The following is a 16133-nucleotide window of genomic DNA, read 5'->3' as shown; positions in this document are numbered from 1 at the left end:
ACCTCCTGTCTGATAGCAGAGGCTCTGGGCACAGGATACAGAGCTTAGGGGTCTGTGTCAGCCGCACACACTTGCACAATTATTTGTCTCATCCCTTTCCGTGTGGAGGGTTTAGATGGCACTTGGGACATGAGCCCCTCTGATGGACCAGAGGTAAGAGATGTCCTACTTCCTGCCACGTGACACTTCACAGCTTAAAAGTCACCATCTATGGAACATGGAACATCGGTTTTCTCAAAGAAGAGTGACTTCAGTGGCTATGTTTTTTCCTCACTGATACCAATTTTTTTTCTCTTGAATTAGAATTTAAAGTTTTTCTTAGCTAAGTGGCCCCTTGCTTTCCTGAAACACTGCCCCTCAAGCCATTGGATGGAGACTGACCCCTGCCCATCTGCCATTAGTGACTGTATGGAAGAGATGTGAACATCAGAGCACTCACAACAGGCCAAAGAAATGATTTTACCCAAGGCTGAGGGGAGCCAGTGAGATCATTAGGGCTTCTCACAGGAGCATGGATGAATCACCCTACTCCCACCAGCCTTCTTCCCTCTAGCTGTTGTGCAGAGATGAAGGCTAGAGTCTTGGATATCTTGTTTCTTTCTGAGCTTGCTCAGTCTGATTAGTTTCATTAGCTTCCCCAGTCTTGTCAAACTCCCTCCTGACCGAAGGAAGGAATGTTTCAATTGGCAGGAAACAGCTATACAGCAATCTGGGAACATCTATCTGCTACCAGGACTGACCTTGTGCTGTGGGCCTGTGGTGACAGAGCCAGGTCAACTCTACCTTCCTTCTCCAGGATTGAGTCCATACTTTGATTTTGTATGCCAAATTACGCAGGTTTCTTCCCTTGTAGTTAAAACTTAATCTCAAGGCAGTACCCTGAAGATAAACTCAAGAGGGTCACTGCATCTCTTCATCCTTTTCCTTAATGTGGCCACATTGATTGCATCTGCTTTTCACTGTTAACTTGGCTCTTTTTTTCCCCAAAGATTTTATTTATTTTATGTGTGTGTGTGTGTGTGTGTGTGTGTGTGTGTGTGTGTGTGTGTGTGTATCCACATGTACACCTGCTTACCAGAAGGGGGCATCAAATCACATTATAGATGGTTGTGAGCCACCATGTGTTTGCTGGGAATTAAACTCAGGACCTCTGTAAGCAGACAGTCTCTTAACAGCTGAGCCATCTCTTCAGCCCAACTTGGCTCTTTTAATTGGCTTATTGTGAAGATGGCTGAGCCTGGCTTATTAGGGCACAGGCTGTGACTCTGAGACCAGTACACTAAGGAAGGAATTATGGGAAATAGTCCTCATTTCTCTAGCTACATGTTCTTGGGACTGTTGGTGTCTCACTCCATAAACAAGAGTAAAATATGCAAGAAAAAATGTAAAGAGCACCTAGTGAGCCAGGCATGGTGGCGCACGCCTATAATCCTAGCACTCAGGAAGCAGAGGCAGGCAGATTGATGTGAGTTCAAGGCCAGCCTGGTCTACAAAAGGAGTCCAGGATAGCCCAGGCTACACAGAGAGACCCTGTCTCGAAAAACCAAAAAAGAAATAAGAGCACCTGGGATTTAGTATGAGCCCCCCTTGTCCAAACTGGCTTACCAGTTTTGCTTCAGACTAACGGGCGCTCTACAGTGTGTCTGTGAGCCATACTGGGGGTTAATTGCACAGCTTCTAGTGGCGGGTCTGGTTGTCATGCAGGGCCCACAGCCTCTTTGATGGCCATCCCCTCTCCTTGTCTCCTTTTCTCTTTCCAGCTGCTTCCTGTGCTGTCCCTCCAAAGTACACGAGTGGCTCTAAGTGGTATGGCCGCCGGAGCCAACCTGAGCTTTGTGACTCTGCCACCGCAACCAAATATGGACCAGAGCAGCAGGCCAAGGGCAGTGTGAAATCTCCACTGAGACGTTCTGCATCTCTGGAAAGTGTGGAGGTGAGTCAGTCTAACCTGCCCATCTTGATTGCCTAAGACTAGGGAAGTAATTGTCAATCTGTCACTGTCCATGCCCGTGGCCCTGGAGGACGTAGGCAGGGAACCAAGTTCCTGGGCAGCTTGAGTTGTCAGCAGCCTGGGTGCACATGCAGCTGCGCTTCATTTGGAACTCTCTTCTCTGTTTGGGACAGTCCTGGTCCCAGGCCCTCTCCTTCAGATTTGGAGCCATGGAGACTTTTTGGGGACTTTTACTTCTCTTTCTCGGCTCACCAGCCACACCTTCCATTCACTGTGGAAAGTACAAGTTAGGATTTCACAACAGAGGAACATTACGTGCCAAGGGATGGAAAAAGAAGCCTCTGTTTAGGAATGGGGTCACTGAGTCCACAGTACTGTCTGCCTCAGGATATACCAAGGCCCACACATGTATCGTCTGGCAAGGTGTAGCTGGATACCTCCTGGGGTGTGGGAGCTGCCCCTTAGCTTTTTGCTGTTAACAGTGGGGCCTTACCTGCTTTATGTAAAGAAATCAGATCACTGGGCAGGCGAGGTGGCTCAGTGGAGAAAGGCACCTCTACAAAGCCGGGTGGGTTGATAGTAGGCACTTCTCAGCTCATGGTTCCATCATGGTCCTTCACCTCTGACTCAAAGTACAAACTCAGAGAACACCATGTTGTCCGCTGAGTGAAGTGCATTAGAAAAATGGGGCTGAGTGCTTATTACCCACTTGCATTCTGACCCTGAGAATTAGGGCAGCTTTGAAGGGACAAGAGTCTCTGTCACCCAGGCATTTGCTCGGGAATCAACAGGTCACACAGCACTTGCTCAGAAGCCAGCTTTAGCTCTGTCTGCTGGTGTGGGGAGGCTTTTATTTAAGTCACACATTCCTTGATGGCCCTGTCTCCTCTGCTAAGGTGTCAGTGCTTACTATGGACTGTGCTGTCCCCAGAGCCCCTAAAGGGACTGAGGCTTGCCCTTCTGTTGGCTGAACTAACAGAGATGGTAAAGGACTGTGCACAGGGCCATGACATCACAGTATTTGCTGACGGTGTTCCATGAGTGCAGTGATGGGCAGTTCCTGTCCATGGTGGTGTGTAAAGCTGGCCACATTCTGCTGTGGGATGCAAGAGCTTTCTGTGTTTCCAGTGTGGCCTGCTGGTAGTTTGTGCTAAGGAGACTGAGTATGCAGAACAGGGCATGTGCCAACCTCCTGTCTGAATCCTTTGCCTTGGAGAGGGTGTGAGTCTTCACACCATACAAAGCTCTGCATACTGGCACTGCAGCCAGCCCAGAGTGCATCTTCAGTGACCCCCTCCCACCCAGCATCCTCCATGCGTATTCCTGGTGTCTCATCCACTATGATACGGTTGGGATACTCACATCCTTTTCATCATTTTTTTTTTTCACAGAGCCTCAAGTCAGATGAGGATGCTGAGAGTGCTAAAGAACCCCAGAATGAATTGTTTGAAGCACAAGGTAATTCATGGCCTCATATTTCATGCTGTGTCTGATGAGAGCTCTGAGAGGCAGGTTTTTGGGCAGGGCAATGCTTTAGGAGACACGTGTTGTGTCTATGACCCTTGTAGGTAGGATCCCTCTCCGGAGATAGTCAGAATGTCGGCATCACAGCCCTGAGGCAGTCACTTGGTCTTCAGTTTCCCCCAAGACCGCTTCCTGAGATAGAGACTTCTGGCCAAGGTTGCAGGGTGGCCCTGCTCCAATTCATGGCCTACGGGTTCCACTGTGAACTCAGATGACAGGAATTGCCCAGGCATCTCAGGCCAAAGTGCTCTGCTTGGCCTGCTTGCAGTCTCTTGTGCTGTGAGGAGGTCGTCTCAGACCCTTCCGGTTTGAGTTGTCCCCTAGCAAAAAGTAGCACGTGGTCCTGATCTAGAAGAGCCTCACTCAGCAACCAAAGACCCACAGTTGGAGCAAATCAGGACATCAGCATCAGAGCCAAGGGGCTCTTCCACCAGAAGTGCTGTGGTCTGTGTGAGATACTGAGTGCCAAACAGCCCCTGGGTGCACAGGCGTGAGCTCGATGTGAAATCTGTTGGCTCCTTTCTGGGATGGCAGTTGCGTTACATGTTTCTGGGCTGACGATTGGGTGTGGATTCCTTTGTAGGCCCTCTTGGCGTGACTGGGCTTCCTCATAGTATAATGGCTCAGGTCTGCTCACACAAGGCCTGGCCAGCTGGTCTGATGATCCCTGGTGTCATAGAAGCCTACCCTACAGTCACACAGCATGACTCCTTTCATGTTCTCTTGGCGAAAGCTATCTCAAGGCTTCCGAGGCCACAGAGAGGCCACAGACCCCTGGGTACTAACGGAAGAAAGAGTATCAGAATTTGGAATCATGTTTTTAAACTGCCTTGTGGGGAAAGCCAAAAAGTCATTTGAGAAGAAAGGAGAACATGAATGTGGCATGTGCTTCAGTAAGCAAGTAGGAAGCAAACTGTGAGGCCCTTTAAAGCCAGGCCCATGAGGCCAAGGGCAGCAGGAGGAAGCTGTTGTAAATCTTTGGGGAGCCCAGTGATGAAAGGAGCTCATGCGCTAGGCTGCAGCGACCAGAGAGGAGCCTCTGGGGCTGGTTGATCAGACTCAACGCTCTTCTGGATGCAGAGTTCCTGGCCCCCGGGCCCTGGAAGGAACTAGGAGGTGCCCAGTGGATGCGTTTGTGGAGCTGGTAAGTTCTGTTGGAAAAGACACTAGCCCACCTGAGAAGACTCAGAGCTTCCAGCCCTGACTACCCATGGGCTGAGACTGGGCCTCATTGTCCTGCAGTGCAAGCCCTCAGCACTAGGCAGAGTACCCTGAGAGCTATGTCTTGGATCAGGCCGCACTGGCTACAGGTCCTGTGACATGCTTTCCACTAGCCATTCCATGGTGTCCTTTGGGAATACTCAGGCTTGGTGCTCAATGGCGGATGGTGGCTTTTCTGTTCCTGGCTGAGTTATAAAAGCACCTAACGCCCATAAGGCTAAGCGTTCCATGGTGGTCTCTTTACTATGGGTGTGTTTATCAGTGTTTAACTGTGCTCCTTCCTTGCTTCAGGCCAGCTGCGATCCTGGGGTTGTGAGGTCCTCGGGACACCCCGGAAATCCTGTAGCCCTCCCTTCAACACACCTGAGAACCAGGTCCAAGGCATCTGGCATGAGCTGGGGGTTGGCAGCAGCGGTCACCTGAATGAGCAGGAGCTAGCTGTGGTCTGCCAAAGCATCGGGCTCCATGGGCTTGAGAAACAGGTGAAGGCCTGGGGCCACCGCAGTGACTTCGTATTTGTTGTGGGCACGTTCAGTGCTGGGTCTGGACAACCAATTCACCTTCAGAGAGCAGTTTTCTTCTGTTCTTTGCTATCTCAAATCTTTTGATGGCTCCCAGTGCTGTTCCTCAAAGCTTTGAGATACTTTGAGGGTCCATCTTCACCCATACACCCCATCCTCACAAACTTATGGCTGCCCTCAGCTGTTTCTAAAACCTTCACTTCAAGCTCTAGATCACATGCCGTTCTTCTTCTGCCCAACGCGGCACCTTTGTGCCTCGCTACACCGCAGGCATGTAGCCCCATTCTTTTGGGAAGACTGGGACAGGAATCTGGCTGTGGAGATAGCACAGGTCCCACCTGTTATGTTCCTATGTGTCCTTGCTGGACCATGATCTGTAAGGCTCAGCCTGGGTTTCCAGCAAGTTCTTGTTCTTAGTGGACACTTGAGTTATAAAGTTCGAACGTTCAAATGGTGCCCCTCCCACCTGGTAAGGCCTTGTAGTATCCAAAGCAGCTGAGCAGTATTGTAAAGCAGCTACACAGTTTAGTCTTTGGATAAGGCAAGGGCCCTTGTTGGGTGCTTGAAGCCAGAGGGACAGAACAAGATGACTCTCCAGGCCTGAAAAGTGGTGGCTTTTGTATAGGAACTTGAAGAACTCTTCAGCAAACTGGACCAAGATGGAGATGGCAGAGTGAGTCTTGCAGAGTTTCAGCTTGGCCTGTTCGGTCATGAGCCTTCTTCACTTCCAGAATCTTCCAGTCCGGTCAAACCAAACAGGAATTGGCCTCATTATCAGGTAAAATTGGTGAATTAAGTATCAAAGACTAGCAGTATTTGGCTGTTCCTTGCCAGATGAGGGTGCCGGCTGGTGGTTCTGCCAGTGTCACAGCACTGAGCCCAGAATCTAGGTAAACGTCACACACACACACACACACGTGCATGTGCAGCACTCTGTGGGCCTCACTCTCATCTGGTGTTGCTCATTGCGGACTGTGTGTTGCCTTCTCTGAGATCTGTATTCATCTGTAAAATGGAAGCAGTCTGAGTACCTATGTCCAGTATTGGCAGAGAATAATGCAGTGTGGGGAACATGGCAGTTTCTCTCAGGGGTGTCCTAGAGGGATGATTTTCAGTGGGACAGCTGTTTCCCTCTTCCATTATGCATAAAGATAAGCTGTAGAGTAGTGTAGCTTGTCTGATATTCGTCTTCCATGTGGATTGCTTTTCCTTACCAGAAGGAATTTTATTTTGTAAAATTTTCTTCAGAGGCCATTTTGCTCAAAGGCACCAGGACATAGCACAGGCTAGCTGTGAGGACAGGCACTAGTATGGGCCAGTGCATTTGAGAATCTATGTTTTTTACTAAGTCAGTGGGAATAGGCAGAGAAACTCAGGACAAGCACTTGGGGATGATATTAGTCCTACAAGTCAGAAATACCAGGAGCCAGGTGGTGGATCAGTGGTGGAATTCTTGCCCAGCATGTGTAAGCTCTGGGCCATTCTTAGCACCACGTATAAACACATGAAATCAAGACTGAAAGCCATGAGACCTCTCCTCCCAGGTCATATTCAGTGTTCATTCATCTGAGTGCTCCTGTGAGTGAGGCCACTGGCAACTGCTATCAAATGAGATTGCCAGCATCTCTGAACCTCCTTCTAGAAGGCCCAGCAACTGTCTGGACACCCCAAGATAGATTAAAGGAGAATTGTCGGTCCCATGTGCTCCTCAGAAGTTGCCTCTTCACCCAGCCGCCTCGCCTATGGCAGAGGTCATGGTCTAGAGTGTGCTAGAAGTTGTAGTTCCTCTCTCTTTACCTTGCTTATTTTCTTTTCCCGCAACCGTTGAACTGCTCCCATGCTTCTGGCCCTATAGATGTTGGGCCAACATCCTACCTTGTTCACTCTGTTCACATACATGTATATAGCACGGGCATACATGTATCCACTGTACTGTGCTCACTGTGCACACATCATCTATACATGTACAATTTACTGAGTACACACACATCCATGACACATGCATTCCTACTGTAGACACAGCACATCCATTTTATGTGTGTATCTGCTGTGAACACACACTATAAATGTTCACTGGTTGTACACCTGTATGTTCAGTATACATTCATTACCAATTAAGTACACACATTTTCTGTATGCGAACACCCTCTCTAGACATGTGCTCAGGCTCTGTATGTGGCTGTGCCAGTTCCAGGAAGGCAAACTCCAGAGGGATTACTTCAGCCCTGTCCTGCTGGAGCCCAAAGAGGGACTGGCAATTCCCCAGCGCATTTGGGTATCAGAGCTTGTGCACAGGTGGCTGTCACTAGACATGGTAGAGATGTCCTCTCCCTCTGTAAATGGGGAAAGATGTCTGCTTTGTTGCAAACAAAAAGGGTTGTAAGACAGCCATACAGGTCAGGAAACTCTCCTCCTGAGCATGCTGGAGGGGTAGGGCCAGCTGAAAGAGCAAGTGTACGGGGGGGGGGGGGGGGGGGGGCAAGAGGAGGACTGGACCTGCAGGAATTGTGAGTAAAGAACCACCAGCAAACCCTACCTGAGGTGCTGCACGCTGATGAAGTGTTTGCAGGCCAGTCTGGGAGAGTTGTCAGCGAGAAGTCCAAGATAGGGACAAGCCAGGGTGAGGAGAGGATAGGCTCTTAGGTGTTGGAGAAAGCATTTCCGCGCTCGGGTGTTGAAAAGAGAATGGAGGGCCGGGCGTGGTGGCGCACGCCTTTAATCCCAGCACTCGGGAGGCAGAGGCGGGCGGATCGCTGTGAGTTCGAGGCCAGCCTGGTCTACAAAGTGAGTCCAGGATGGCCAAGGCTACACAGAGAAACCTTGTCTCAAAAAAACAAAAACAAAAACAAAAACAAAAAAAAAGAAAAGAGAATGGAGACCTAGGAGCTGGAGGTGGTAAGGAGAGCACTCAGCAGCCCATCTGTAGCCTGCAGAGCAGAGATAGTGGGGTCCTGGGCGCAGTATATGCCCAGGACCCCTGAACTCAGACTCTAGTATACAGGAAGCACTACCTCCCCCAGTCCCACGGTTCCTCACAGCTGGGACTTGTTGAGAAGGATCCGGGTGGAACAGGAAGGTGGGAAATCGTTCCTGCCTTTGGGTTCAGACAGTAGAAGAGCCTCACAGGCAGCTTTCCCTCTTGGAGACTTTTACTGTCCCACAAACCTCTCGGATACTGCTTAGAAACTAGGCTGCGGGGCTGTGTCCTGGGAAATATGGGGTCCTGCTTTGGCTATTCTGCCCCTTCCTTCTGAGCCCATCTGTCATTTCCTCTCAAAACCTGGGGTTTCCTGGTGCACGCACTTTCTGAAGTAGGAGGAAACGGCCACAGAAATCCCTTTGTGGGCCTTTGCGTGGTGACTTGTTGGCTGGAGGTGACTCAGGCCTCACAGGTGACAATGAAACGTAAGAGCAGGTACCCAGGGATCCTTGCAAGACCACGGGCTGGGACCCACTTCTGCCCCTTGCAGAACCATGTGATTGCAGGTAAATCCCAGGGAAGGGGCTACGGGATCATTGCGGGTATGCATGTTCTCTTGTTTTAGGCTTGGATGAGAAGGCAAAATAGCGAACAGAGGCTGGAAGGTGAGACACGTATTAGTGTACACAGACACCACAGCCTCAAGACACCCGAGTGCTCAGGGCCTCTTCCTTCCTGATGTGCAGGAGGAGAATGGCTGCCACACCACCACCACGACCTCATCCCTCGTGTCGGTGTGCTCAGGCCTGCGCCTGTTCTCCAGTGTTGACGATGGCAGTGGCTTTGCCTTTCCCGAGCAAGTCATCTCCGCGTGGGCCCAGGAGGGCATTCAGAACGGCAGGGAGATCTTGCAGGTTTGCACCTTACTGCTTGTGGCTGCCCCATTTAGTGGTGTCTGTGACAATGTGGGACTGAACAGAGGGCATGGTGAGGAAGGGAGACCACATGTCCACAGAAGATAAACAACACAGCAGAGCATGTGCTGTGTGCTGGGGAAACCCCAAAGGAAACATTTTCCCATAAATCCCTGCAGTTAAATTGTAGGGGTATTTAATTTGAAACTTAAAAATATAGAAAAAACAGTCAGGAAATGTCCATTCCAAGGTATGTTTCTATGTCATGCACACCATCCCTGATTTTCACCCCCAAAAAAAGGAAGTCACATGGGCTTCTTCGTTCTAGGAGGACCAGAGTTGAGTGGGATTTCACACAGATGCGCTTATTCTTGCTCTAGGTTTTGGTTGAGTTGCATTCGTGATCTATAAAAGAGTTCTGCCCTGGGGCAGCCAAGTCAGAGTCACTGAGTCCAGCAGGGGCGACAGACCACTACCTCCAGGAAGTGTTGCAAACCAGATTTAGTTTCCTTCTCAAATTTTGCTTTCCATTGTTTAAGAAAACAAAAAACAAAGCACAATTTGAGGCCAGAAGATACCTCAGTAATGAAGAGCGCCTATTGCTCTTACAGAGGACCCAAATTCAGTCCCCAGCACCCACATCAAGTGGTTAATAACTGTCTTACGTAATTACAACTCCAACAGGTATTTTCTCTATGCTCCCAGATGTACACACTCACACAGACACATATACACACATAATTAAAAATTTAAATAGGAATATCTTTTTAAAATCACAACTCTAGGGAGTCTGGTGGTGGTGGCAAACACCTTTAATCCCAGCACTTGGGAGGCAGAGGCAGGAAGATATCTCTGAGTTCGAGACCAGCCTGTTCTACAGAGTAATTTCCAGGAAAGTCAAGGCTGCACAGAGAAACCCTGTCTCAAACAAAACAAAAAAAATCACAATTAGGCCTGGGGAAATGGCTTATTTGGTAAAGCATAAACTACAAATGCGCGAGGAGCTGAGTGAGTGTTTGTAATCCCAGCCCTGGTGAGTCAGAGACAAGAGGGTCATCAGGGTTTGCCTCCTGCCTGCCGGTTTAACCTACTTAAAAACCTCAGGTGGTTAAAAAAAAAAAACTTATCTCAAAATAACAACAACAGCCCCCCCCCCCAAATCTAGGCAAATGGCATCTGAAGAAGAGCAACATCGGCTTTCTTTTGCGAGTGTGCACCCACAGCCACACAAGCACCTGCATGCCGTGAACCTCTTGTGGAGTTCTTCCAAGCACAGAAAAGTGAATGTGTTTATACACTTTAGTTTAATTTTCTTAGTATTGGTATCATACTGTTTCACTGTTAGTTTATGCAGCTCTTCTTCGCTGTTGGACAGGTGGGTTACTTCTGCCCTCGTCTCGCCACTTTATAAGGTGTCAGCTTCCCTGGTCTCATGCTGACATTGCTGTGGACAGTTGATTCCTGGAGCTGTACATTTTGCCTGTTAAAAACTCTTGTTTTTACCCTGTGAGTTCTGAGAATAGAGGCATGAGCTGCCACTCAGCTTTACTCATTCCTGTTCGTGTGTGTCTATGTGTGTTCACGTGCGCACACCCTCACATGTACATGTATGTGTGCATGCTGTGATGCACATATGGAGGTCAGAGTTCAGCCTCAAATAATCAGTCCCGGCCAGCTATTTAGTTTGAGACAGGCTCTCTTGTTCAAGCTTGTGCGCTTGCGGGGGGAGAGTCCTCCTGCCTTCCACCGTAGAGTGCTGCCGTGACAGGTGTGAGCTACAGCACCAAGCTTCCAGAGTTTCAGGCGTTCAAACTCAGGTACCCAAGTTCATGCAGCAAGTACTTTCCCCCTTGTGCCAGCTCTCCAGGGTGCTTCTGGTGGCTCCCTTTTACTTAGACAAGAAGCTGTTGCTATAACATAGTTCTGTAACTTTTCTGAAGTTCCTACTTCCATTTGGGGACCCTTCAAAGAAGGGTGCACATGTGTGGCTCCCAGCACTCTTGCTATGTCTCTGGACTTTGCACGTTCACAAAACAGAGCTTCTCAGGGAGCTGGCTCCCTGGCTCCCAAGTGGCTCCAGGGAGCTGGACATCAAGTGTTTGTGGCTTTGGTCTCCCATTTTGTGATTCTTTGGCCTGTAGAACATGCCTCGTTACGTGGGTGGTTGGAAAGGCTTACCTAGTCCTTAAGACTGTTGGTTTCAGAGGGGAAAGGGCCCCTTCACCAGGTCTCCTTTTCAGTTCATGTGGTGTGTTGAGGTGGGGTAGGCACCCACTTCATCTTCTACTTTGTTTATGTAGAAGAAACCTAACCAAGGTTAACGGGGTCTCGGGGACCACAGTATGATAGAAAAGCCTGGTGTTGACAGCCCAGTCACTGGGGTTGAGGAAGAGTAGTCCAACAACCAGAAACACTTGCCGACAGGAAAGGGGCGGGTTCTTGCTACAGTAGCCACTGTGGGTAGGGGCCCCTGAGCTGTCACGGGCAAACGAGTACATCTGGAGAAATCTCTCCCGCCCCCTCGCCTTCTGGGGCTTGTTCATTTCAGAGCCTGGACTTCAGTGTGGATGAGAAGGTGAACCTCTTGGAGCTAACCTGGGCCCTTGACAATGAACTCCTAACAGTTGATGGTGTCATCCAGCAGGCAGCCCTGGCCTGCTACCGCCAGGAACTCAGCTACCACCAGTAAGAGCCCACAAGGGAATGGCTTAGGATCCTACTGGCCAGGTCTTCTTCCCGGGAACTGCAGGTCATAACCTCCTAGCCTCATCTCAGTCTCTCCTGGTAGCTCCCAGTCTGCCTGTCCCCTGCTCTCCTGCCCTTGTAACTAGAGCTCAGATGAAGAGAGCAGAGGAGGCCTGAGGGCCCACGGCTGCTCACTGCTGCTACTACTAGGTTACGTGCCCCTAGAATTAAAGATCGCTAGCCCATCCTCAAACGTGGAGACTCGCTTAGAAAACCTTGTCTGGGACCTCACCCAGCCAGTTTTATGATGATTTTAAGATTTGAATTTGAAGTGGCGCACGCCTGTAATCCCAGCACTCGGGGAGGCTGAGGCAGGCAGATCTCTGAGTGCAGGACAGTCAGGGCTACACAGAGAAACCCTGTCTGGGAACCCTCCTAAAAAAAAAAAAAAGATTTGAACTTGACCCTCACCCTGCTGATTCTGGAGCTCACTGTTGTGGAAGCAGAGAGCCTATTGTTTGAGAAGGAGCCTACTTCCAAGAGCAGCCTAGGGATCTCTGGCTAAGGCTAGGGATTAAGGGAAAGGAAGCCCCTTTGAATACTAACCTTCCCAATAGGTTGGGATCTGGCTTAGCTTACTGTGGAGGCTGTCACTGGCCTTTCTTAACATGTGTACTGATAAAATGGTCACAGAAATTGTAGAGTGCCCCCAGGAGGTGGTTGTGTGGCAGTGCGGTCACACTGGGCAGTGGGGCCCAGGTAAGCCTTTCGGGATGACAGCATCGACCCATCTGTCTTCCCATGGCAGAGGGCAGGTGGAGCAGCTGGTACATGAACGGGACAAGGCGAGGCAGGACCTGGAGAAAGCTGAGAAGAGGAACCTGGACTTTGTAAGAGAAATGGATGACTGCCACTCGGCCCTGGAACAGCTCACAGAAAAGAAAATCAAGTAGGTTTGGGGCCCTCTGCTATAGCTTCTGGCCCCTTCTTGGGGGCCAGCCAAGGGTTAGGGCTGCCACCTGATTATGCCGTTTTACTGGAGCCGATGGAAAATGGGACGACTTTTGGGGACACCTGTTTTGAAGGGACGTGGTGTGTCTGACAGTACCCTACTTTTTGTGACATGGGTACAGAGACCCCCTCGTGTCCCCTGTGTGCCTGAGGCCCTGCAGAAAATCCTAGCTCTGTCCATGAGTTTATCGGTGTCTGTCTTAAGTGGAAATTGTTTGTATTGCAAGATGATGAGTTATTTGGAAGGAACAACACCAGGACTGATCCATAAGGTGGCTTAGTGGGCCAAAAAGGAAAACACAAAGTTACCTCTTGAATTTACTAACCAGACTCTGGCGGAAACCCCTGGCATGAAGATTTCTAGGGCTTCAGTGTAGAAGGAGCATCCCCAGCCCCACTGGAGGGGGGGGGGGCTCCTAGGCTTCCTGGCCAGCCTCAGCTACGTGCTCATCAGCCCCACTGTGGGCATCCTAGGCTTCCTGGCTATCCTCAGCTACATGCACATCGGCCCCACTGTGGGCATCTTAGGCTTCCTGGCCAGCCTCAGCTACGTGCTCATCAGCCCCACTGTGGGCGTCTTAGGCTTCCTGGCCAGCCTCAGCTACATGTACATCAGCCCCACTGTGGGCGTCCTAGGCTTCCTGGCCAGCCTCAGCTACATGCATATCAGCCCCACTGTGGGCGTCTTAGGCTTCCTGGCCAGCCTCAGCTACATGTACATCAGCCCCACTGTGGGCGTCCTAGGCTTCCTGGCCAGCCTCAGCTACATGCATATCAGCCCCACTGTGGGCGTCTTAGGCTTCCTGGCCAGCCTCAGCTACATGCTCATCTGCCCGTGCTCTTACTTGCCCAGATCTGTGTTCTGATGTGGGCCAGAGAGCGCTGGTTGTTTTCCCCTCTTCTCCATCTTGGGTTGGGCACTCAGCTAGGAGAGGCCTGCCCAAGCCCAGATCCCAGTCCTACTGAGCCTGAACCCTTCAGCAGCTCCACCCCTGTGGGCTGGGTAGGGCCAGTCCAGTAGTGTAGCCTGCACTGAACGAGGGAGTAAAAGGGAAAGCAGTTCATGTGTCCTGTCATGAGTACTGTGGCATTTGAAGGGCATGCTTCATAGTCCTGACACCTTGGTAGTATGGAGCCCTACCTCCCCCTGAGTATTACTCAAGATGTTGAAGAAGCCTCCCACACAGGCTTGATGGAAGTTTGAGGGATTTCACAGGAATATTTCATGCTCCTTTACTTACCTTTGTTTGTAGCTTTGGTGCCCAAGTCCGCTTGGCAAGGGGACTATTAGGCCATCATGGCACAGGGACCAGGGATGAACAAGGTAGGGTTGGACTAGAGCACAGTGGCTAGAGACCTTTTGGGGCTGAGGGCAGACGGCCTTGGGTACCACACGTTCTACAGGGTGGTCCCCATGGTTCCGGAGCTCAGCGGCCAGTCCTTCCTTCTGTCACTTTGATGTGTTCTGCTAAATGTTGGATTTAGACAAAAAGCAAATTGTTTGACCCCAGGTGTCCTGGCACTTTTGCTGGGCAGCCCAAAGCCAGCGGTTAAGGAGATGACAGGGCCTCAAGCTGTTGTCTTCCTACCTGTGCCGATGCTGCCTCACCTAAAAAGTGAGAAACCGGATCAGACAAGCTCCTAACTTGCCCATGGTTACTCACGGATGTGTGGAGTTAAAACCAAAGTCTTTTCTGTGCAGGTCTTACACCATTCCTCTCTCCCTCCCCGGATTGCATGCAAGTGCTGTACTACAGAGCTATAGCCTCAGCCCTTTTTTATTGATTTTGTTTGTTTGTTTGTTTGTTTTGGTTTTTTGAGACAGGGTTTCTCTGTGTAACCTTGGCTGTCCTGGACTCACTTTGTAGACCAGGCTGGCCTGGAACTCACAGCCATCCGCCTGCCTCTGCCTCCCGAGTGCTGGGATTAAAGGCGTGCGCCACCACGCCCAGCTGCCTTTTTATTGAATTTTAAGACAGCCTTACTAAGCTCCCCAAGCTGAGCTCACATTTAGAATCTTCCTGCCTTTGTCTCCATAGCTGTGGTTATAAGTAGTAGCGTGGACCGCTGTGCCTGGCTATTCTTGCACTATCTCAAAGAACCTTAGGTTGGAGAAGTGCTAAAATGTGCAGCGCCTGCTCACTGTGTCAGGCCTAGTGTATTATTAGGCCTCTCAGAGTCAACTGTGGCCTTTGTTCCACTGTGAGGAGACCCCCCCCCAACCCCCACGATCTGTGCCTTTGAATTCCCACAGGTCTGCTATATAGAAGGCACTCTCTGCCTCCCTTCCTGCCTGCAGTGCTGTCCCACACTGACCAGCTCTGGTAGGACAGGCTTGTGTCTGTGTCCACATAGGCTCCTCCTCTCTGAGGTCTGGAGAAGAGCAGATACTGCAGGTTCATGTGTGAGGAGACATTATGGAGATGAGGATGTGAACCTTGACTGCGGCTGTGTTTGAGAATGAGCATGTGAGTGCCAGGTGTGTGTGGATGTATGAGTGTGGATATGCAGGTGTGTGCAGATGTATGTGTGTGGATATGCAGGTGTGTGCAGATGTATGTGTGTGGATGTGTAAGTGTGTACAGATGTATGTGTGTGGATATGCAGGTATGTGCAGGTATATGTGTGTGGGTGTGCAGGTGTATGTGTGTGGATATGCAGGTGTGTGCAGATGTATGAGTGTGGGTATGCAGGTGTGTGTGCAGGTGTATGTGTGTGGATATGCAGGTGTGTGCAGATGTATGAGTGTGGATATGCAGGTGTGTGCAGATGTATGTGTGTGGATATGCAGGTGTGTGCAGATGTATGTGTGTGGATATGCAGGTGTGTGCAGATGTATGTGTGTGGATATGCAGGTGTGTGCAGATGTATGAGTGTGGATATGCAGGTGTGTGCAGATGTATGTGTGTGGATGTGCAGGTGTGTGCAGATGTATGTGTGTGGATGTGCAGGCGTGTGCAGATGTATGTGTGTGGATATGCAGGTGTGTGCAGGTGTATGTGTGTGGATGTGCAAGTGTGTGCAGATGTATGTGTGTGGATAGGCAGGTGTGTGCAGATGTATGTGTGTGGATATGCAGGTGTGTGCAGATGTATGTGTGTGGATATGCAGGTGTGTGCAGGTGTATGTGTGTGGATGTGCAAGTGTGTGCAGATGTATGTGTGTGGATAGGCAGGTGTGTGCAGATGTATGAGTGTGGATATGCAGGTGTGTGCAGATGTATGTGTGTGGATGTGCAGGTGTGTGCAGATGTATGTGTGTGGATGTGCAGGTGTGTGCAGGTGTATGTGTGTGGATATGCAGGTGTGTGCAGGTGTATGTGTGTGGATATGCAGGTGTGTGCAGGTGTATGTGTGTGGATATGCAGGTGTGTGCAGGTATATGTG

The 16133-nt window shown here is 50.2% G+C and overlaps 1 protein-coding gene across 2 annotated transcripts in view; it reads left to right on the top strand.

Moving 5' to 3' along the window:
* NINL (ninein like) overlaps nt 1-16133 on the top strand; it is a 74824-nt gene that overhangs the window by 28658 nt on the left and 30033 nt on the right. For both annotated transcript variants that reach the window (XM_084776428.1, XM_084776427.1), the window contains exons 4-10: nt 1761-1933; nt 3343-3409; nt 4988-5178; nt 5843-5995; nt 8884-9051; nt 11600-11736; nt 12545-12685. In XM_084776428.1, coding sequence (XP_084632554.1) covers nt 1761-1933; nt 3343-3409; nt 4988-5178; nt 5843-5995; nt 8884-9051; nt 11600-11736; nt 12545-12685 — 1030 coding nt within the window. The remainder of the gene's footprint in view (nt 1-1760; nt 1934-3342; nt 3410-4987; nt 5179-5842; nt 5996-8883; nt 9052-11599; nt 11737-12544; nt 12686-16133) is intronic.

This window comes from Acomys minous, assembly GCF_964271855.1.
Source record: "Acomys minous genome assembly, chromosome: 3".
In the NCBI taxonomy this organism is placed as follows: Eukaryota; Metazoa; Chordata; class Mammalia; order Rodentia; family Muridae; genus Acomys; species Acomys minous.
The sequence above is the reverse complement of the archived record's forward strand: the minus strand, read 5'-3'. Positions and strand labels throughout refer to the sequence as shown.